This window comes from Macaca nemestrina, chromosome 3 (genome assembly GCF_043159975.1).
Source record: "Macaca nemestrina isolate mMacNem1 chromosome 3, mMacNem.hap1, whole genome shotgun sequence".
NCBI lineage: Eukaryota > Metazoa > Chordata > Mammalia > Primates > Cercopithecidae > Macaca > Macaca nemestrina.
In genome coordinates, this window is record NC_092127.1 from 157,307,288 (window position 1) to 157,330,288 (window position 23,001).

Genomic DNA, 23,001 nt, shown 5'->3' on the forward strand with positions numbered 1-23,001 from the left:
ATGCTATTAGTGTTTATTTACCTAGCTATATGAGGGCTACTGCTATTATCAAAAACAGAAATCTATACTCGCGGAAATCTCTGATACAGCTCTATATGGGCAGTTGCCATTATCAATAACAGAAATCTACACTCACCTGAAGCTATGGCTTATGAGGTACTTAATGACAGCTGGTTTGATGCGAGCAACTCCTCCCTGGCTGTGGTTTCCTCTCCCCGTAATCACAGACAAATAAGGCTTCCCACCATTCTGCTTAAATTCTGTTACAACAGAAATTAGGGGAGTTAAAATTCATTTATCTTACATTCTCAGTAGAAAAGGTAAACCTTAGCTGCTCAAGTACATGAAATTGTTTCCAAGAGGATTTTGGGGTTTGCCATCTCAAAACAGTAAGATAGATTTGCTATCTCAAAAAGCCCCCAAATTAATGTGTTTTAAAACACATAGCCTCATTGTAATCTATCCATCAAAAGATTTAAGTGGGACTTCTTCCTTTATGGGGAAAGAGATTTCTGTCCCTGAAATAATGATAATGGCAATAATAACATTAATGATACCTAATAATTACTACACAAAAGGAGTCAAATACTGCTTTAAGTGGCTTATATTTATTAACTAAGAATCTTTACAACAACCCTGTTAATTAAATATTCTAAAGCCATCAAGCTTTGTTCGGAATCATAGCTCTGCCACTAAATGACTGTGTGAACATGGACAAGTTACTTAAGTTTCTTTTGTACCTATTTTCTCATCAGGAAAAAGGGATAATGATGGCAACTAGTTTATAGATTATCTTCCAGTAATAGCTATTAGCAAATCCACTAATCACAGCTAGATTGCAGTCTTACTGTTAAAGATAATCAATTGTTAACAAACTTTTTCTAATAGATAGTTCTTAAAACATCAAAGGAGTCACAGCCTCCTAAAATACTGCAGTTCCACTTTGGAAATGACCTTGTGAAAATCAAGGATATAAATCCTGAAAACTAATAAAAGCTGTAGCAGAATAACAACAACAAAAAAAAAACTATCAATGAGATGAATTAATAAATTGAAAATACACACACACAATATAAACATTCCATAGTCTGCTTATTAAATTGTCCTAATACGCCAATAGAATACAAACAAATGGTTTTTCAAGTATCAAATCTCCAAGATGGTATCAGCCTGGAATTTTAAAAGAATATGTTGCTCTTGCATTTCTAATTCCTTGTCTGTTTATGATCCCCATCTCTAATCCATATCCATTACTTCAAGCAATATGTTGTTCAAAATTCAACTGAGTGCTAGTTTCACAAAGGTATTCACAGTGCACAAAATTCTAGGTATATCGTATAAAACCTTTTTACGAGCTTTTTACAAAGTTTTTGCACTATATACCTATAGTTTTGGACACTGTTCTTTACGAATGTTATATTACATATAAAAGTTTACTTTGGCCAGGCACAGTGGCTCACGCCAGTAATCTCAGCACTTTGGGAGACTAAGGAAGGTGGACCACTTGAGCTCAGGAGTTCAAGACCAGCCTGGGCAACATGACAAAACCCCATCTCTACTAAAAATATAAAAATTAACAGGGCCTGGTGGCATGCACCTGTAGTCCCAGCTACTTGGGAAGCTGAGTTAGAAGGATGGGTTGCACCTGGGAGGTGGAGGTTGCAGTGAACCAAGGTCACAACCAACTGCACTCCAGCCCGGGCAACAGAGCCAGACTCCCATCTCAAAAAGAAAAACTTGGCCGGGCACGGTGGCTCAAGCCTGTAATCCCAGCACTTTGGGAGGCCAAGACGGGCGGATCACGAGGTCAGGAGATCGAGACCATCCTGGCTAACACAGTGAAACCCCGTCTCTATTAAGAAATACAAAAAACTAGCCAGGCGAGGTGGCGGGCGCCTGTAGTCCCAGCTACTCGGGAGGCTGAGGCCGGAGAATGGCGTAAACCCGGGAGGCGGAGCTTGCAGTGAGCTGAGATCCGGCCACTACACTCCAGCCTGGGTGACAGAGCAAGACTCTGTCTCAAAAAAAAAAAAAAAAAAAAGAAAAACTTTACTTACAGAAAAAGCCCAACTAAATCTCTAACCATAACTCATGCTCTTCACTATGGCTCTCCTTATCACTTAGGTCAATCATTTCTACCATTATCACCTGCTAATAGTTCATTTATTGCTATGAAAATATTCTCTAGTTGACTCACATGCCTCAAGTAAGAGTTCAAAAGATGTTTGTTGCATGAATTAATGTATATGCTTAGTTTCCCAAATACAGGCTGTTCTTGCTGTTTAACACCTTTGAAAAAACTGTTTAACTCATCTTTCAGCACACTCCAGATTTATTTCAACTGCAAATATTTCAGTACGTACCTCATAAAAGATAAGGACTCCTTAAAAAAGCGTAACTATAATGGCACCATCATATCTTATAAAATTAATAAAAGTCCCTTAATATCATTAATTTCCAAAAATTTCCCCCAATTATCTCAAAAATATGTTTTTACAGTGATTCGTTGGCATCAAGATTTGAAATAAGTCTATACATTCTATTTGACATATTTCTTAAGTAACAAAGTTTCCCCTCCCCTGGTGTTTTTCTTTACAGTTTATTGAAAAAAATTGGATCATTTATCCTAGACTTCCTTTTTTTTGTTTTGTTTTTTTCTGAGATGGAGTCTCACTCTGTTGCCCAGGATGAAGTGCAGTGGGACGATCTCGGTTCACTGAAGCCTGTAACTCCTGGGTTCAAACGATTCTTCTGCCTCAGTTTCCCGAGTGGCTGAGATTACAGGCCTGAGACATCAGGCCCAGCTAATATTTTTGGATTATTAATGGAGACGGGGTTTCACCATGTTGGCCAGGCTGGTCTCAAACTCCTGACCTCAAGTGATCTGACTGCCTCAGCCTTCCAAAGTGCTGGAATAACAGGCATGAGCCATCACACGCAGCCTGTCCTAGATTTTCACAATCTGGATTTTGCTGAGTGTATCCCCATGGTGTTGTTTAACACGTTCCTCTGTCCCCTGTAAATCCTTGTAAAACAGTAGTCAGTTCTAAAGGTTTGATCTGCTCCTCATTTGATTTGGGGGCAAAAATGATTCATAGGTAGCAGTGCATATTTCAATCAGAAGGGACATAAGGTCCAGATGTCTCTCTTTTTAAAAAAATTCATCTCCGATTTTAACATTTCTTAATCTTACGACAAAAAGTAATGCAGGTCAGAGCCACAAATCTTCCACTGGATTCATTTCTATTCAACAATACTGCCACCTGGTGGTGACTGACAGTAACTACAGGTTACCACGGGTGGAAGCATGCACTAGAGATGGGGCTTGGCCTCCAGAAAGGATCTGCATCTTGGATCTGACCAAGTGTTACCTTGAGGCAAATTATTAATTCTTTTTTAATTCTTACAATTTTTAAAATTGAGATAAAATTAACATAAAACTAACCATTTTAAAATATGCAATTAAGTGGTTTTTAGCATATTCATCATGTTGTGCAACCACCACCACTAATTCCAGAACATTCCATGATTTCACAAAGAAATTCTGTGCCTCGTAGCAGTCACTGCCCATATTCTCACCATTCCAGTCCCAGCAACCACTAATCTAATTTTTGTCTCTCTAGATTTACATACTCAGAACATTTGGTAAAAATGAAATCATACAACATACGGCTTTTTATCTGCCTTCATCTTTCACAAAGAATAATGTTTACAAGGTCCATCCATGCTGTAGCATTTATCAGCACTTCATTTCTCCACATGGCTAAATTAAATTTCATTGTATGGATTTACCACATTTTGTTTCTCTATTCAACAGTTAATGAACTTTTAGGTTACTATCACTTTTTGGCTGTTGCAGACATTCATATTCAAGTTTCTGTAAAGACATATTGTGTTTTTAATTCTCTTGGGTACATACTTAGGGGCAGAATTACTGGGTCATATGGTTAATTATATGTTTAACCTTTCAAACAACTAGTGAAATTTTCCACAGTGGCTACACTAGCAATATATGAGGGCTCCAATTTATCCACATACTTAACAATACTGACTACTTTCCATTTCATTTTTTAATTTTTCAATTTTTTTTTTTTTTTTTTTTTTAGAGAGTCTCGCTCTGTCATCCAGGCTGGAGTGAAACAACCTAATTGTCCATCAATGGATAAATTGATTTAAAAAATGTGATACAGACACAATGGAATATTATTCAACAATAAAAAGGGGACCAGGCACAGTGGCTCAGGCCAGGCGTGGTGGCTCACATCCGTAATCTCAGCACTTTGGAAGGCCAAGGCGGGAGGATCACTTGAGCCCAGGAGTTCGAGACCAGTTTAGGCAACACATTGAGACCTCCTATTTCTTTTAAATAAAAATTAATAAAAATTTAATTTAAAAAATTTTTAAAAGGGGAAAATCCTGCCATTTGCAACAATACAGATGTGGCTGGAGGGCATTATACTAAGTGAAATAAGCCAGACACAGAAAGACAAATCTGTATGATCTCACTTACATGTGGAACCTAAAAAAGCCAAACACATAGAAACAAAATAGAATGGTAGTTGCCAGGTGCCAGAATAGACAGGAGGAAATGAAATGCTGGTCAAAGGGTACAAGCTTTCAGTTCTAAAAAGAATACATTCTGCTGAGTTAATGTGTGGCATGGTAATTATATTTAATAGCACTATATCATATACTTGAAATTTGCTATGAGAGTAAGTCATAAGTGTTCTCATCCCACACAAACAAAATGGTAACAATAATAGGTGATGTATGTGCTAAAGCACTTCATTGTGGTAATCACTTCACAATGTGTACATTTATCAAATCATCACATTGCATACTTTCAATATAAACAATCTTATTTGTCAAAAAAAAAAAAATGAGAGTAATACCTACCATTATTTAGTCATTTATTCAAAAACTTTTTGAGTGTTGAAGAAAAAACATGATCATCACTGGCTCAATTCTTGGCCAAAAAGACAGACATTTAATAACCACTTATACAAAAAGCTTTTTATAAACATTGTGAGAGGCAGAAGTACTGTCAGAAGTTATGAACAGGGAGTCTAACTAGTACGGGGGTCAAGACTGACAGTGTAGTTAAATACACAGAAAAGGAGGAAAAAACACAGGATGAGACTGGAGAGGTAAGCAAGAGACATTACGTAGGGATTTTAGAATTTATTCTAAATACAACTTGTATTTTCTTATTTTATTTATTCATTTATTTATTTGTTTAGAGAAAGAGTCTCACTCTGTTGCCCAGGCTGGAGGGCAGGGGTCCGATCTCGGCTCACTGCAACCTCTGCCTACAGAGTAATTCTCCCTGCCTCAGCCTCCCAAGTGGCTGGGATTACAGGTGCATGCTACCATGCCTGGATAATTTTTGTATTTTTAGTAGAGATGGAGTTTCACCATGTTGGCCAGGCTGGTCTCAAACTCCAGACCTCAGGTGATCCACCTGCCTCGGCCTCCCAAGTGTTGGGATTACAGGCGTGAGCCACCGAGCCCGGCCACAACTTGTATTTTCATATCACAATGCTAATTACTTATGTAACTATTTGGTCACTGTTATCTACCCTACTAGATGGTATACCCCACTAGACAATAAACTCCAATAAAGACAAGGACTGTGTGTCTTTTTCACTACCTTATCCTTGATGCCTAGAATACAGAAGATAACCAAATATTCATTGAGCAAAACACGATTAATTCAACCTCTATAGAGAGAATATTCTCTCACGACACTTCTATATATTTGAAGAGTTTTCTTCTCTCTGGACTAAATAATAATGCATTTAAACGGTTCTTAAAGTTCCTCTTTTCTAATCTTTATTGTTTTCTAGATTTTCTCCAAGATTTCTAAAATTCAATTTAAAAACTACTGGGGTCAGGCTGAGCGTGGTGGCTCACACTTGTAATCCCAGCACTTTGGGAGGCCAAGGCGGGTGGATCACCAGGTCAGGAGATTGACACCATCCTGGCTAACATGGTGAAACCCCGACTCTACTAAAAATACAAAAAAATTAGCCGGGCGTGGTGGTGGGCACCTGTAGTCCCAGTTACTCGGAAGGCTGAGGCAGGAGAATGGTGTGAAACCAGGAGGCGGAGCTTGCAGTGAGCCAAGATCACACTATCGCACTCAAGCCTGGGCGACAGAGCGAGACTCTGTCTCCAAAAAAAAAAAAAAAAAAATACTAGGGTCAGGCCAGGTGCAGTAGCTTACTTTGCAAAGCCAAGGAAGGTGGATCACTTGAGGCCAGGAGTTCAACAACCAGCCTGGCCAACATGGCAAAACCCCGTCTCCAGTAAAAATACAAAAATTAACTGGATATGGTGGCACCTGCCTGTAATCCCAGCTACTTGGGAGGCTGAGGCACAAGAATGGCTTGAACCCGGGAGACAGAGGTTGCAGTGAGCCAAGATGGCACCACTGCACTCCAGCCTGGGCAACAAAGTGAGATTATGTCTCAAAAAAAGAAACCAAAAAAAAAAAAACTACTGAGGCAGGAGTATCCTATTACCTTATTTACATCTTCTGTATTTTATCAAACATCTACTGAAAAAGTGAAATCCAAGAAATATCTATTAAGTTTAATAAATGTCTATTGGACAAAGATATGTAATATTCCTGAAAGGTCTCATTTATAAGTCACAGAGAGGATTCACAGATTACACCATGCCCTCCCTCTAATAAATACAACACAGGAATACAAATGAAGAAAATATTAATCATCATACCAGTGAGAATCCTTGAAGAATAACACAAACATTTACAAATGTTGCACAGATATTCTCAGCCTGCATATTCAGACTCTCCTGAATTTGCAAGTTATACCAATACAAGCAAAGACATATATTCTATTGAAAACTTGTGATTTCCACAGTCCTACCTTCAGTCTTCTTCTCTAAAACTCTCATCAAATGTTCTAGAGCTTCATCCACATGCAGTCCATGGAGGTCTAAAACATTCTGTGGCAGCAGCGAGGCGTTGACTTTCTCAAAGATCTCTATGGCAGCAAGGTGATTGGCTTCTTTCATCTTCTGCTCATGAAGAGTACCCTAAATCATAAACACATCACCAAGGGACACTTTTGATATTTGCTACTTGGGTGATGAGGAAGTTAACAGTGCCCCAAATAAAAGACAGGGGGAAAAAAAGGGAATAATAAATCTAAAATCTTAAATAATGCAATGAGTTTAATATATAAGAATACACCAAAATTTAGGTAAATTTCAGTGAATTAATAATGTAGTCCTGGCCGGGCGCGGTGGCTCAAGCCTGTGATCTCAGCACTTTGGGAGGCCGAGGCGGGTGGATCACGAGGTCAGGAGATCGAGACCATCCTGGCTAACATGGTGAAACCCCGTGTCTACTAAAAATACAAAAAAACTAGCCGGGCGTGGTGGCGGGCGCCTGTAGTCCCAGCTACTCAGAGGCTGAGGTGGGAGAATGGCGTGAACTCGGGAGGCGGAACTTGCAGTGAGCCGAGATCGCGCCACTGAACTCCAGCCTGGGAGACACAGCAAGACTCCGTCTCAAAAAATAAAAACAAAAATAAAAATAAAAAATAATGTAATCCTTAAACTACTGAGTCATTCTTTCTAACATTTTCTGAACCAAAAGTCGTAAAAGTGGGAAACTTAACACGATCCCCCATATGAGACAGTTAATTTTAGGTATCAATTTGACTGGACTGAGGGATACCTAGATGGCCGGTGAAGCACTGTTTCTGGGTGTGTCTGTGAGGATGTTTCCAGAGAAGACTGACTTGAGTGTCAGTGGATAGAAAGAAGACCTCCCCTCCCTGTGGGCAGGCACCAACCATGTGGGCAGCTGGGGGCTGGCTAGGACAAACAGGCAGATGTTCTCCTCCTGCCTTTGGAATTCAGACTCTACATTCTTCAGCTTTTAGACTGTGGGACCTGCACCAGCCACATTCTTCAGCTTTTAGACTGTGGGACCTGCACCAGCTACCTCTCGGCGGCTCTTGAGCCTTTGGCCCTGGACTGGGGGCTGCAGTCAGTATCCCTGGTTCTGAGGCTTTGAACTTCGACTGTGCTACACTGCTGGCTTTAAGCCAGGCTATCGAATTCTTTGGTTCTCTAGCTTACAGCTGGCCTATTAAGAGACTACTCCATCTCTGTGACTGTGAAAGCCAATTCCCCCTAATAAATTCTCTTTCATATATCCCACTGGTCTGTCTCTCTAGAGAACTCTAATACACTATCTCAAGAAGGAACCACTGGTTTATTATTTGTGTATCCTTTGATAATGCTAGGTCTCGTCTTGGCGTTCACTTTCAACATCTTGTAGTTACCCCAGAAGCTATCCCCCAAGGACTACTGTTAGGGTTCGCAGGCCTATAGCAGTCTGATACTCTTCTCTGCTCAATCACAAAGAAGTAACCCATATGGAAACGCAAACATAAAAAGTTAAGCAGATTCCTGGCTGGAAGTGGTACCTCGCACTTGTAATCCCAGCACTTTGAGAGGCTGAGATGGGAGGATTGCTTGAGCTCAGGAGTTCGCAACCAGGCTGGACAACATGGTAAGACCCCATACAAAAATAAGCTGGGCATGGTGGCGCGTGCCTGTAGTCCCAGCTATTTGGGAGGCTGACATGGGAGGACCACCTGAGCCCAGGAGGGCAAGGCTACAGTGAGCTGAGATTGCATCACTATACTCCAAGCCTGGGCAACAAAGCAAGACCTTACAAAAAAGAAAGAAAGAAAAGAAAGAAAAGAAAGGAAAGGAGAGGGGAGGGGAGGAAAAGAAAAGAAAAGCAGGTTCCTTATAAATACCATGTTACATGAGCCCAAGTAGAAATTTTACTTCCCCGGCCAGGCACAGTGGCTCAAGCCTGTAATCCCAGCACTTTGGGAGGCCAAGATGGGCGGATCACAAGGTCAGGAGATCGAGACCATCCTGGCTAACACGGTGAAATCCCGTCTCTACTAAAAAATACAAAAAACTAGCAGGGCGAGGTGGCGGGCACCTGTAGTCCCAGCTACTCGGGAGGCTGAGGCAGGAGAATGGCGTAAACCCGGGAGGCGGAGGCTGCAGTGAGCTGAGATCCAGCCACTGCACTCCAGCCTGGGCGACAGAGCGAGACTCCATCTCACAAAAAAAAAAGAAAAGAAATTTTACTTCCCTAAAAAATTTAATGTTATTTTTCTACTATGAAAGTGATATATTACTAAAAATTCAAACATCATAGAAGGCACAAAATCCCTTTAATCTCATTGAGATGGCCAATATTAATATTCTGCTGCCAGAAATAGTGACTGTCAGAACAAACCGTAATTCACATAAGCAGTAAATGCAAAACAACCACAGAAACTGAGCATTTCACATGCTCAAAACAGCAGATGAAATTCTCAGAACCATACATTTCTTAGGATACCTTATTTATGTCACTTATACAACTACTACGTTCCTCAGAATAACTTAATCTAGTCACAATATGGGTGTTATCTGCTTCAAGATTATTTAGTTATTATAACTAACAAACAAAAAATATATAAACATTTTTCCACTTTACCTGCTGGGCATAAAAGGTGGCGACATTTTTCTTCCCTATCCGATATGCTTCTTTGGCCTTGCTGTAGCACTCCATCCTCTTCTGCTGGTGAAGGAAAGCCTCTGCTCTGTAGTCATCATAGTCTGGGTACTCAAAGTCCTGGAAAGACAGTTCGCTTGGTGTTTCCTCAGTCTCTTTTAATTTCTTTGGCTATAAGATATTAAACAATAAGTAACACACACAGAAAGTTAAAAAAAAAAAACTCACGCTTTACACCTTCACAAAACGCATGTGAAAACTGGGCTCTCGTATATTTTCATCTCTCTCCTCAGGAAACAGATTCTCCCTGGTGTCTACCTTATAAGTCAGGCATTTTATAGACTATCATTAACTTTTTTATGCCATTAAGGTTACCCTTTCTTTAACCACTCTTAGGAGATGTTGAAGAGTTCTCTAAAATTATCAAAATACAATTAGGGATATTAAACTCTGAGTTGGAAGAGGCAAATCCGGTCTGAAAATGGAGGTAAAGCCACCATCCGGTCGCCCCCAGCCCAACTCCAGCCGTCGCCACCAGCGCCAGGGAGGGGAGGATCATGACTCAAAGGAACCAAAGCAATAGAAAATTGTTCACTGGTGGTCTGAGTTTTGAAACTAAAGATGATAATTTAAGAGAATAAGTGCAAAAATAATTCCCAGAATAACTTAAAGTTTACATTTTGGCCAACGTTTACATAACTCACAAAAACTCTCTTTCTGATTACATTTCCAATCATCTCCCACTTTGAGCAAGCACACCTTCTTACCACCCCCTATTACCATAATGACTCACAGTGCCTTGCATATTATCAGGAGGGAGAAGTAACTTCACTGCCAATTTGGCCCATAAGGTCTCATAATCATCTTGTGTACACTCTCTGCATTTTATAATATACTGCATCTATCTATCCATGACAGCGGCATATTTTCCAGTTGGGCAAAGGCATCGGTGGTAGCACTAACAGATCAAATGAAAATCAAAATTACCTAAGTCCTAAATACCAACTGACTGACAATGAAACATTCAAAGAAAAAAGGGAGCATATAATTTACCCCTGAGGGGTTTTATTAATAAGAACTGCAGGATGATAAGTTTCTGTAAAATAAAATAAAATTTAAAAATAAGGCTGGGCGTGGTGGCTCACACCTGTAATCCCAGCACTTTGGGAGGCCGAGGTGGATCACTTGAGCCCAGAAGTTCGAGATCAGCTTAGGCAACCAAAATCCCACCTCTACAAAAAATACAAAAATTAGCAGGTGTGGTGGTTCGTGCCTGTAGTCCCAGCTACTCAGGAGGGGGAGATGGGAGGATCACTTGAGATGTGATCCTGCCACTGCACTCCAGCCTGAGTGACACAGCAAGACACTTGTCTCAAAGAAAAAAAAAAGAAAAAAATTCTGTTAAAAAAAAAAAAAGCCTAATGCTAGGCCAGGCGTGGGGGCTCACGCATGTAATCCCACCACTTTGGGAAGCCGAGGCAGGTGGATCATGAGGTCAGGAGTTCACGACCAGCCTGGCCAAGATGGTAAAACCCCATCTCTACTAAAAATACAAAAAATTAGCTTGGCGCGGTGGCAGGCACCTGTAATCCCAGCTACTCAGGAGGCTGAGGCAGGAGAATCGCTTGAACTCAGAGGGCAGAGGTTGCAGTGAGCTGAGATCACACCACTGCACTCTAGCCTGGGCAACAGAGTGAGACTCTGACTCAAAAAAAAAAAAGCCTAATGCTGATACAAAATTAATACAAAAAACACAACTGCATGTCTATGTACTTGTAATAAACAATCCAAAAATAAAATTAATGAATAATTCCAGGCCAGGTGCGGTGGCTCAAGCCTGTAATCCTAGCACTTTGGGAGGCTGAGGTGGGCGGATTGCTTGAGCCCAGGAGTTGAACCCAGTCTGGGCAACATAGCAAGACCCTCATCTCTTTTTAATTTAAAAGTAATATCAAAAAATAAAGTAAATTTTTAAAAAGGGCGTAATTCCAGACCAGAAAGAAAACAAACAAAAGAAATAATTCCATTTACATTTATAATAGCATGAAAAAGAATAAAATACTGTATTTAGAAATAAATTTAACAAAAGATGTGCAAAATTTATACTCTGAAAACTATAACACATTGTTGAAGGAAATTAAAGAAGACCTAAATAAACTGAAAGATACTCCATTTCATGAGTTGAAAGATTTAATATTGTTAATTGGCAATACTCCTCAAATTGGTCTACATATTCAACACAAACCCCATCAAAATTCTAGCTGGCTTCTGTGCAGAAATTCACAAACTAATCCTAAAATTCACATGGAAATCCAAGGGCACCAGAATAGCCAAAATCTCTTAAAAAAAAAAAAAAAAAAGAACATAGTTGGAAGACTCACACTTCCCAATTTCAAAACTTACTAGAAAGCCACAGTAATCAAGAAGCCACAGTAATCAAGATAAGTGGTACTGGCAATAGGATAGACATACAGATCAATGGAATAGAATTAGGAGTACAACAATAAATCCTTACAATTATGGTGAATTCATTTTCAACAAGAGTGCCAAGAAAATTCAATGGGAAAAGAACAGTCTTTGCAACAAATGGTACAAAACAACTGGATATCCACATGCGAAAGAATCAACTTGAACTTCTCTCTCACTACATATACAAAAATTAACTCAAAATGGATTAAAGATCTAAATGAAAGGCCTGAAACTATGACTCCTAGAGAAAATACAGGAGGAAAGTTCATAAGATTGGATTTGGCAATGAAGCACAGGCAACATAGCAAAAGTAGACAAACTAGATTACATCAAATTTAAAAGACTTCAGTGTCACAACAGAAACAACAGAGTGAAAAAGCAACCTATGGACAGGACAGAATATCTGCAAATCACATGTCTGATTGGGGACTTGTATCTAGAATATATAAAGAACACTTACAACTCAACAATAAAGACAAATAACCCAATTTAAAAATAGGCAAAGGATATGAACAGACATTCCTCCAAAGGTATACAAATGACCAATAGCACATAAAAAGATGCTCAACATCAACGGTCATCAAGGAAATGCAAATCAAAACCACAATAAGATACCACTTCTGTATTAACCATGGCATTTTTGCAGCCTTCGAGACACTAGAGAGGCTGCTCCCTCTGCCCCCTCATCTCCATCCACTCTCACCACCTCCTCAGGTTTAGCTAATTCCTAGAGATAACAAACACCTGTCTGGGAGCATGCCTTTCATTTGCAAACCAACCAATCAGGAATCTATGCCTCCAACTTCCTCCTTTAATGGGGTTCTCCCACTCCGGGCACTATCCACCTGCCCCAAGTACCAGACAACCAGGAGAAGTCCCTATGCCCCAGAGCCTACTGAAATTATTTAAACTAGCTAATCCTAAACCTGCTTACCCTACCTTACCGATTCCTTCCCATAGAAACCAAAATACAGGCTTTTGCCCACATTTCCCCCTACTCCTTCTGCCTCCTGACCAATCCTGTTGGCTCCCCATGTGGCCTTGGGTAGCAATCCATACCTCCTTTTTCCAGAACTCTGTGAGTATGATAAACTTCCTTTCTGACACTTCCATGTCTCCACGTCTTACCACATCTGATTAAACCAAATCCTGGGTATTCTTAAAACAAATCCTGGGTATTCCCACTCACTACAATGGTTATAATAAAAAAGACAGGTGTTAAATAATAATACGTGTCAGTGAGGATGTGGAGAAATTGTAACCCTCATACAACTCTAGTGGAAATATAAAATGGAGGAGCCACTTAGGGAAAAAATTTGGCACTTTCCCAAAAGGCTAAATATTTCTGCCCACATGTTTATATTTAAGACCCATCATATTACTGCTATTCAATTAAACCTCATACTCTACTGTGTCAGAGTATACAGAAGTTGCAGAAATTCAAGTGCCTGTTTTTCATGCACACGAAAAAAAGCATCAGCTATAAATTCATTATTTTGAGTGCACAAATATTATAAGCCAAATATGCCACTGGTGGTTAAATTTCCAGTCTAGTCAAAATGGTGAGAAATAATCATTAAATTATTATACTCAATGAACCAATTACATTTTTATATGCAATTATCTACCCTTATAGAAAAAAAATTAGTAACTCCATACCTTTTTCTCTTTAGACTTCTGGCCAGTATGAGATGTGACATTCTCATTTTGGTGAACAAACTCTTGGGCTACAACTGTTTTTACAGGGTCCCCTTCAAGAACACAGTTAAGAAATTGCACTGTGTGTTCTAATGAATAGCTGTAGAAACATAATGTCAATAAATGAAAATAAGTTATGTGAAGACATTAACACAAGCAATCTTCAAACGTCTTACAAGAATATGAAAAACTGGCTTACTTTTAAGTTTTCAACCTTGAAATTAAATGCTCATGGTATATCTCAAAAAAAAATCAAGAATAATCAGAAGGGGCCGGGCGCGGTGGCTCAAGCCTGTAATCCCAGCACTTTGGGAGGCCGAGACGGGCGGATCACAAGGTCAGGAGATCGAGACCATCCTGGGTAACACAGTGAAACCCCGTCTCTACTAAAAATACAAAAACTTAGCCTGGCGAGGTGGCAGGCGCCTGTAGTCCCAGCTACTCGGGAGGCTGAGGCAGGAGAATGGCGTGAACCCGGGAGGCGGAGCTTGCAGTGAGCTGAGATCCGGCCACTGCACTCCAGCCTGGGTGACAGAGGGAGACTCCGTCTCAAAAAAAAAAAAAAAGAATAATCAGAAGGAAACTATCAAGCAGTAGGTTCTCAAAAGCTAATTTTCAAAAAACGAATGCCAAAAGATAGTACATTGGTAATTCAGCCGGGTGTGGTAGCTCACGCCTGTAATCCCAGCACTTTGGGAGGCCAAGGCGGGTGGATCACTTGAGGTCAGGAGTTCTAGACTAGCCTGGCCAACATGGCGAAACACCATCTCTACAAAAAATACAAAAATTAGCCAGGTGTGGTGACATGCACCTGTAATCTTGGGAGGCTGACAGGCACAAGAATCGCTTGAAGCCAGAAGGCAGAGGTTGCAGTGAGCTGAGATCGTGCTACTGCACTCCAGCCTGGGCAACAGAAAGAGACTTCATCTCAAAAAAAAAAAAAAAAATAGATAATTCAATTTCTAATCCTTTGTTCCAGGCAGATTAACCACAACAAATCTTTCTTTCATTTTATCACCTATTTTTTTTTTTTTTCCGAGACAGAGTCTCGCTCTGTCACCCAGGCAGTGGTGTGATCTCAGCTCACTGCAAGCTCTGCCTCCCGGGTTCATGTCATTCTCCTGCCTCAGCGTTCCGAGTAGCTGGGACCACAGGCGCCCACCACCACACCCGGCTAATTTTTTGTATTTTTAGTACAGATGGGGTTTCACCATGTTAGGCAGGATGATCTCGATCTCCTGACCTCATGATCCGCCCACCTTGGCCTCCCAAAGTGCTGGGATTACAGGCGTGAGGCACCATGCACGGCCTTATCACCTATTCTTAAATCCTTTGTTGGATTCACACTTGGTTTCCTTCAAACATCAAACACAGACAATAGACCTTTAAGCTGACATTTGTATTGTGTCAAATTCTAAGTTTACTTTTACCACGGGATTTTAGTCAAATTCTAAGCAGGGATACAGAAAAGAAAAAGTAAAGCACTACCCTACCTCTCATCCCTGCATTACTCAGTCATATCTTGAGGGTGATACTATATTATCTGTAGAATGAAATTCTACAAATCGACAAATGTCTGATACACTCACGTTCCAATATCTAAAGAAAATAATTCAAAAAAAGTATATGCTTCTCAGTATTTCACAACATTTTAGTGTGCTGCTCAGTATTTCACACTATTTATGTCTCTCACCTCTTCCATTGGCCAGATACTGAGGAACTGACCACATACGAGTATTTTTTGAAGTTTGGTTAACTAGGCCAGGCTCACGCCTGTAATTGCAGCACTTTGGGAGGCCAAGGCAGGTGGATCACCTGAGGTCAGGAGTTCGAGATGAGCCTGGCCAACATGGTGAAACCCTGTCTCTACTAAAAATACAAAAAAAAATTACATGGTGTCGGGCACCTGTAATCCCAACTACTTGGGAGGCTGAGGCAGGAGAAATGCCTGAACCCAGGAGGCAGAGGTTGCAGGGAGCCGAGATGGTGCCACTGCACTCCAGCCTGAACAACAAGAGCAAAACTCTGTCAGAAAAAAAGAAAGAAAGAGAGAGAGAGAGGGAGAGAGGGAGGGAACGGGGAAGGAAGGGAGGGAGGGAGGGAGGGAGGGAGGGAGGGAGGGAGGGAGGAAGGAAGGAAGGAAGGAAGGAAGGAAGGAAGGAAGGAAGGAAGGAAGGAAGGAAGGAAGGAAGGAAGGAAGGAAGGAAGGAAGGAGGTAAACTAATTATCCAAAATAATGTGATGTTTTGCTATTCTTCAATTTATTAAAGACAACCCTTGAAGGGAAGCCATGTGCAACTACCAGTTCCACTTCCCCTCTCATCTTGTTGCCTCAGACATGCTCAACACAAAGGATATCAGTATCTAGGGGCTGGATGCTATCAACAATTATCCACATCCTTTCTAGGCCTTAAAATCACCCACCTGCTGGAAGTCAGTCTCCAGCCCTGACGCTGTTTGACGCAAACAGCCCTAGAAGATTACACCTCAAGCACATACTGTAGTAACTGAGCCTACGTACCCTTCTTACCAGGATGAAGTTGCACCTACTGCTAGCTGAGAGAATCAGCCAGTCTTTGGCAGACATAAATAGAGGCAATCAGCCACCTAACATGAGGGTCCTGGCTGACCAATCACTGGCTATCCCCAGAAAGGACACACCCAGCCCCCTCCTTTGCCTGGGGAAGCACAACTCTGAGCTATTTCACCTCAGGCCTCTTGCCCTAGGTACTCATAGAACAGGAATGGCCATATGCTAGCATCACCCTCCGGCATCTGGGAGATTTTAACACAAAACTTTCAGAAAACAGCAAGTTAGGTAGCAAAAATAAATAAGAAAATTAGGGATTGGAATACTACCTTTAAAGATTTGATTTAGGTGACATATTTAGAACTCTGCACACTCAGCAGAGAATAAATATTCTTAAGTACAGACTGCACTGGGCACAGTGGTTCACACCTGTAATCCCAGAACTTTGGGAGGCCAAGCGGGGAGAATCCCTTGAGCTCAGGAGTTCAAGACCAGCCTGGGCAACATGGTGAAACTCCATCTCTACAAAAAATATACAAAAACTAGCCAGGTGTGGTGGCACGTGCCTGTAGTCCCAGCTACTTGGGAGGCAGAGGTGGGAGGATCACTTGAACTCAGGAGGTCAAGGATGTAATGAGCCAAGATCGTGCTACTATACTCCAGGCTCAGCAACAGCAAGACCCTGTCTCACACAAACGCACACACACAAAAAAGTATACGTTGACTACTCCTCATCCGAAACACTTGGGATCAGAAGTGGCTGAGATTTCAAATTTTTCCAAATTTTGGAATATCTGTATATACATAATGAGGTATCTTGGGAATGGGGTCCAAGTCTAAACATAAAATTCACTCATGTTTTTATATGCCTTAATAATTGGCCGGGTGAGGTGGCTCACACCTGTAATCCCAGCACTCTGGGAGGCAAAGGTGGGTGGATCACCTGAGGTCAAGAATTCGAGACCAGCCTGGCCAACACGGTGAAACCCTGTCTCTACTAAAAATACAAAACTCAGCCGGGCATAGTGGCACACGCCTGTAATCCCTGCTACTCAGCAGGCTGAGGCAGGAGAATCACTTGAACCTGGGAGGTGGAGGCTGCAGTGAGCTGTGATGGCACCACTGCACTCCAGCCTGGGAGACAAAGTGAGACTGTCTCAAAAAAAAAAAAGAAAGAAATTCCAGGGTAAATAGAAATTCAAACTAAAATCTGAGATTTAGAAAATAATGAAAATTAAAATATATATCAAAATCAGAACAACATATAGAGAAAAATTCACACCTTAAATGTATGTTATTAAAGACTGAAGGGAAATAAACTAACCAGAGTTGAAAATATACTAACAAATTTTAAGAGAAAGATATCAGTAAAAATAAATGATGAGAGAGCATAAAATAGACTTTGACCAATAAACCAAGATTCTCTCTCTGAGAAGGTACAAGCCCAGAACCTTCAAGGTACCAAGTTCTTTAAACTTTCCATAGCAGAGAGAAAAATGGCGGTCTGCCAGTTTATTTTATTAAGGCTGACACCAAATAAAACACTGAAACCAAAATCTGACGAAAATAGCCCAGGAACAGAAAAAAAAAAAAAATCACAGACCAACGCCGTTTCATTACTATTGCAAAAATCCCAATGAATTAGTAAATCAATTCCTACCTGCATTAAAGGAAGAAAAAAAAAAAATCTGAAGGTAAAGTAGGTTTTATTCCAGAAATCCATTATTGTGATTGATATGAAATGTATTAATAAACTAAAGATCAAAATCTTTAATAGATTCTCAAAAAGTATCTATTTAAAACAAGCTCTTGTGAAGAATTTACGAAAAATACAGGATCAAAAGTATACATTTTTCAAGCCACAGCATTCCTGATATACCAAACATAACACTACAATAATTAAAACAACGTGGTGGCAACTCAGGATCTAACAATGTATTTGGGAATGTAGTAAGTATTTGTATGTATTTGGGAATGTAGTAAGTATTACCGGTTATGTTTTATATAAGTGGGGGGGCAAAGATGACCCATTCATTTGGTTAGTCATTTGGAAAAACAAGTTAAATCTCTAGCTCATTTATAAATCTCTACCTCATACCACACACATAAAAAGGTAGACATTTAAAATAATAAAGAAAAATTTTTATAATACTGGGACATAACAGACTCCCTAAATAAAACATAAAACTCAGAAACAATAAAGGCAAAGATTTTCTGTCCTGCAACCAATCTCCCATAGATACTGAAGGACAACTGTATTTTGAGACACAGAGAAAGAGACCAGGTTTATATAACTTACATTACAGTATATTGTTATAACTGTTCTATTTTATTGTTAGCTATAGTTGTTAAATTTTTACCGTGCCTAATTTGTAAATCAATTCTTATTTACAGGAAAAAAACATAGTATATATAGGGTATATGTAGGGTTCAGTTATATTCATGGTTTCATGCATCCACTGTGGGTCTTGGAATAGTACCCACAGATTAGGAGAGACTACTGTAGACCTGTATTATTTTTGTTATCAGAAAAATAAACATGGCATATGCTTTCAGTGATATCAGAGTAGAAACTACAGACAATCCTTCTAGCACTCACTTGTGGTCCTTGAAAATGTCCACCAGAAAATTTTGGTTAATGGCTGGAAAGATCTTAAAGAGCTGCTTTTCCTTTAGTTTAGTGGCACAATCTTTTTCAAACATAAGGGTCTCCCTTTTCTAAAACAAAAACACAAAAATCATCTTCAAGATGAAATGCATAATACTAGAAACGCTCATCAAAGGCACGGTTAACTTGTTGCTAAACTGCTGATGAAAAGCAATCACAGACTTTCTTTACTGATTAAAGGCTGAAATTAGTAATATGAGTACTCTTGCACTATTTATTTATATCCCATTTTTTGCCAAGTATTTGAAGTTGCTCAAAAATACACACACACACACACACGCACACACACACACACACAAATCCCACATATACATGTATGTGTGGGCATGTGTATGTAAATATATATATGCATACTGTCACACATGCATATCCAACACATTGAATCATTAAAAGGATGAAGATATAGAGGTATATATATACACACACATACATAAACAGGATATAAATAAATGAAAGAGAAAATAAAGATAAAATACAAGATAAGGCTAGTAGTATTAGATATCAATGCATGCCACAAAATCCTGTACAATTGCAAAAGGCAGGCCACAAATTTAGTTCTGAGACTCTTAATGGCCAAAGCAAAGGGGAAAACAAAGATTCTCAGTGTCCATAAAATAAAAACAAACCAGTGGCTCAGGAGAAATATAGATTTTTCTGGTACTGAGACCTGAGAGAAACTTCTCCCATGGGTCCTCATAAAAGTGACACTGTGTGATGCTGTGAACATCGTCCTCAAAACATATTTCCCTCAATGGGCAGAAACTACAGTGTACAAACAAGCTGTAAATTCAGATTAACAGAAAATCTTGGAATTCACAATTATTTTATAAGTTTTTCACAAATATATTTACTCCAAAATAACTGTATAAGAATTATATTATTACTCACATTTCATATTTGGATCTGCTCTAAACTATCAGACCAAAAGAACTTTCCTAAAAATATGCTATTTTAATTCTAACCTAAGATGATAATAAATATTCTTAAAGTGGCAATTTGTCAACACTGTGATGTAACAAAATAATTTTGTTTGCTACAAAAATGCTGATGTCTGAAAAATAACTTCCTATACAATTTCAAAGGCAATAAAATGACTGAAAATTCCTAAATTTAAAAATTACAATAGCTGAGGTAGGAGGATTCTTTGAACCCAGGAGTTCAAGACCAACCTGACAACATTGCAAGACTCTATCTCTACATAAAATTGTTTTTTAAAAACTGGCCAGGTGTGATGGCAAGTCCCTATAGTCCCTGCTGAGGTGGGAGGATGGCTTGAGCCCAGGAGGTCAAGGCTACAGTGAGCTCGGATCAAGTCACTGCACTCCAGGCTGGACAACAGAGTGATACCCTGTATCAAAAATAAATAAATAAATAAATAAACAAATTAAAATAATCTGGGAAAAAGGTAGAATTGTTATTTGTTTTAAAGCTTAACCATACTGAGGCCATTTATAACACCAAACAGCAATAAAAGAGGAACCACAAGAGGTGACAATATGACAAGCAAAAAGGAGTGATAACGCTGAACATATAACAAGAGTGATGGAAACAAGCTACCTGAAGAATTTAAAATATTTCTGGCTGGGTGCAGTGGCTCATGCCTACAATCCTAACACTTTGGAAGGCCAAGGTGGGCAGATCGCTTGAGCCCAGGAGTTTGAGACCAGCCTGGGCAACATGGCAAAACCCCATCTATACTAAAAATACAAAAATAAGCCAGGCGTGGTGACGTGTGCTTCTGGTCCCAGCTACTTGAGGGGCTGAGGTGACAGGATTGCTTGAGCCCAGGAGATTGCGCCACTGCACACTCCAGCATGGGCAATAGAGTGAAACCCAGTCCCCAAAAAAAAAATTCAAAATACTTCACATTTTACTTAAGATACACATGTAATCTAAACTTACTAAAAAATTCAATAATCAGATTTTCTACCAATCTACCAGGTCATAGTTTCTAAACTATAAATTCTGAGGTTTCATCAATGAACTAAAACCTTGTAACCTTAATCATCTTAAAATTAATTATTCTATTCATATATTATGTGTAAAGTTTCTATTTTTTGCTTTAAAAAATATATACAAAGTATATTTCTCCTTTGGGGACAAAGAGTGAGGACAGCATCAGAAAATTATCTGGCTGGGTGCAGTGTCGTTTACACTTAATAATCCCAGCACTTTGAAAGGCCAAGGTAGAAGGGCTGCTTGAAGCCAGGAGTTCGAGACCAGCCTGGGCAACATTGCAAGACCTCATCTCTATTTGAGAAAAAAAGAAAGAAAGAAAAAAATTATCTTTCTGAGGCTCTATGTAAAGGTGGGTATCCTTGGGACAAAGCCAACCAGCTTCTATTATATTATCCAATCTATAGAAAAACAAGCAAAGGCCAGGTGTGGTAGCTCATACCTATAATCCCAGCACTTTGGAAGGCCGAGGCAGGTGAATTGCTTGAGCTCAGGAGTTTGAGACCAGCCTGGCCAACATGGTGTAACCCCATCTCTTCTAAAAATACAAAAATTAGCCAGGCATGGTGGCGGACACCTGTAATCCCTTCTACTTGGGAGGCTGAGGCAGGAGAATCGCTTGAACTTGGGAGGTGGAGATTGCAGTGAGCCGAGATTGTGCCACTGCACTCCAACCTGAGCAACACAGCGAGACTCTGTCTCAAAACAAACAAACAACAACAACAAAAAAAACTAGCAGAGCATCATGGCTCATACCTGTAGTCCCAGCTACTTGGTAGGCTAAGGTGGGAGGATGGCTTGAGCCCAAAAGGCAAAGTTGCAGTGAGCTGAGATGGTGCCACTGCACTCCAGCCTGTAACAGAGCCAGACTCTGTCTCAAAAAAAAAAAAAAAAAAAAAACAAGCAAAACTCACTGATAGCAAAAAAAAAAAAAAAAAAAAAAGAGTAAGTTGTTAAGTCAAAAGATGCTCATTTGTTCACTATTACATCAAGATATTAAAGAGAGGTTAGAACTGTAAAGACAAGTTTCAATAGGGGAAAATGGCATTTCAACAGAAAGTATCATATCATTTAAGCCTAAGTGTTAGGCTTTCCTTATTCTTATTTTTTATTTTTTTAAGAAAATCCATGCTGGCTGGGCGCCGTGGCTCACGCCTATAATCGCAACACTTTGGGAGGCCAAATCACTTAAGGTCAGGAGTTCAAGACCAGCCTGGCCAACATGGTATAACCCTGTCTCTACTAAAAATACAAAAATTAGCTGGGTGTGGTGGCACATGCCTGTAATCCCAGCTACTTGGGAAGCTCAGGTAGGAGAATTGCTCGAACCCAGGAGGTGGAGGTTGCAGTGTGCCAAGAACGCACCACTGCACTCCAGCCTAGGTGACAGAATGAGCTCAAAAAAAAAAAAAGAGAGAATTCATTGCCTCAAAATAATACATATATTAATTGAAGAGGCTATTTGACAGGACACTAAAATTTTAAGATCTACTGAAGAGGTTATTTCTTGGATTGCATTAGGATACAAAGATGGAAATGGCAGCATATTTCTAATTTAATTAACCAAGATAAATTTAAAAAATAAATACGAAGGTATAGGAATCCCTATGCTTTAACTGGATGTATTACAGCCAAATATAAAGGTGCTCCTTTGTGCAGTCAAACAAATAAGAAAGTGTTAAAATGTTTTGTTTTTTTTTTGAGACGGAGTCTCGCTTTGTCGCCCAGGCTGGAGTGCAGTGGCACGATCTCGGCTCACTGCAAGCTCTGCCTCCCGGGTTCATGCTATTCTCCTGCCTCAGCCTCCCAAGTAGCTGGGACTACAGGCGCCCACCATCACACTCGGCTAATTTTTTGTATTTCTTTTAGTAGAGACGGGGTTTCACTGGGTTAGCCAGGATGGTCTCGATCTCCTGACCTCATGATCCACCCGTCTCGGCCTCCCAAAGTGCTGGGATTACAGGCTTGAGCCACCGCGCCCGGCCCTAAAATGTTTTAAGAACACCATCTAAGAATTATTTGTTTCCCTTGAGAATTAGACTAAATAACCTCTAGGATGTTTTCCCTTTTGACCTGGAATTCTTTAATACTAATTTTCAGAATTCCAGAAAAGAATAG

The 23,001-nt window shown here is 39.9% G+C and overlaps 1 protein-coding gene across 15 annotated transcripts in view; it reads right to left on the reverse strand.

Moving 5' to 3' along the window:
* Nucleotides 1-23,001, reverse strand: part of LOC105487725 (NEDD4 binding protein 2) — a 109,449-nt gene that overhangs the window by 16,011 nt on the left and 70,437 nt on the right. For 13 of the 15 annotated variants that reach the window (XR_011621344.1, XM_071093697.1, XM_011751339.3 and 10 more), the window contains 5 exons: nt 18,859-18,977; nt 13,691-13,829; nt 9,545-9,733; nt 6,894-7,062; nt 137-260 (listed from right to left, as the gene is read on the reverse strand). Coding sequence is in view for 14 of the 15 variants with exons in the window: in XM_071093697.1 (XP_070949798.1) it covers nt 137-260; nt 6,894-7,062; nt 9,545-9,733; nt 13,691-13,829; nt 18,859-18,977 (740 nt within the window). In the remaining variant the exon portion in view is untranslated. Of the gene's footprint in view, nt 1-136; nt 261-6,893; nt 7,063-9,544; nt 9,734-13,091; nt 13,220-13,690; nt 13,830-18,858; nt 18,978-23,001 lie in introns of those variants that run through there. The other 2 variants (XM_011751340.3, XM_011751346.3) reach the window with 2 other exon arrangements.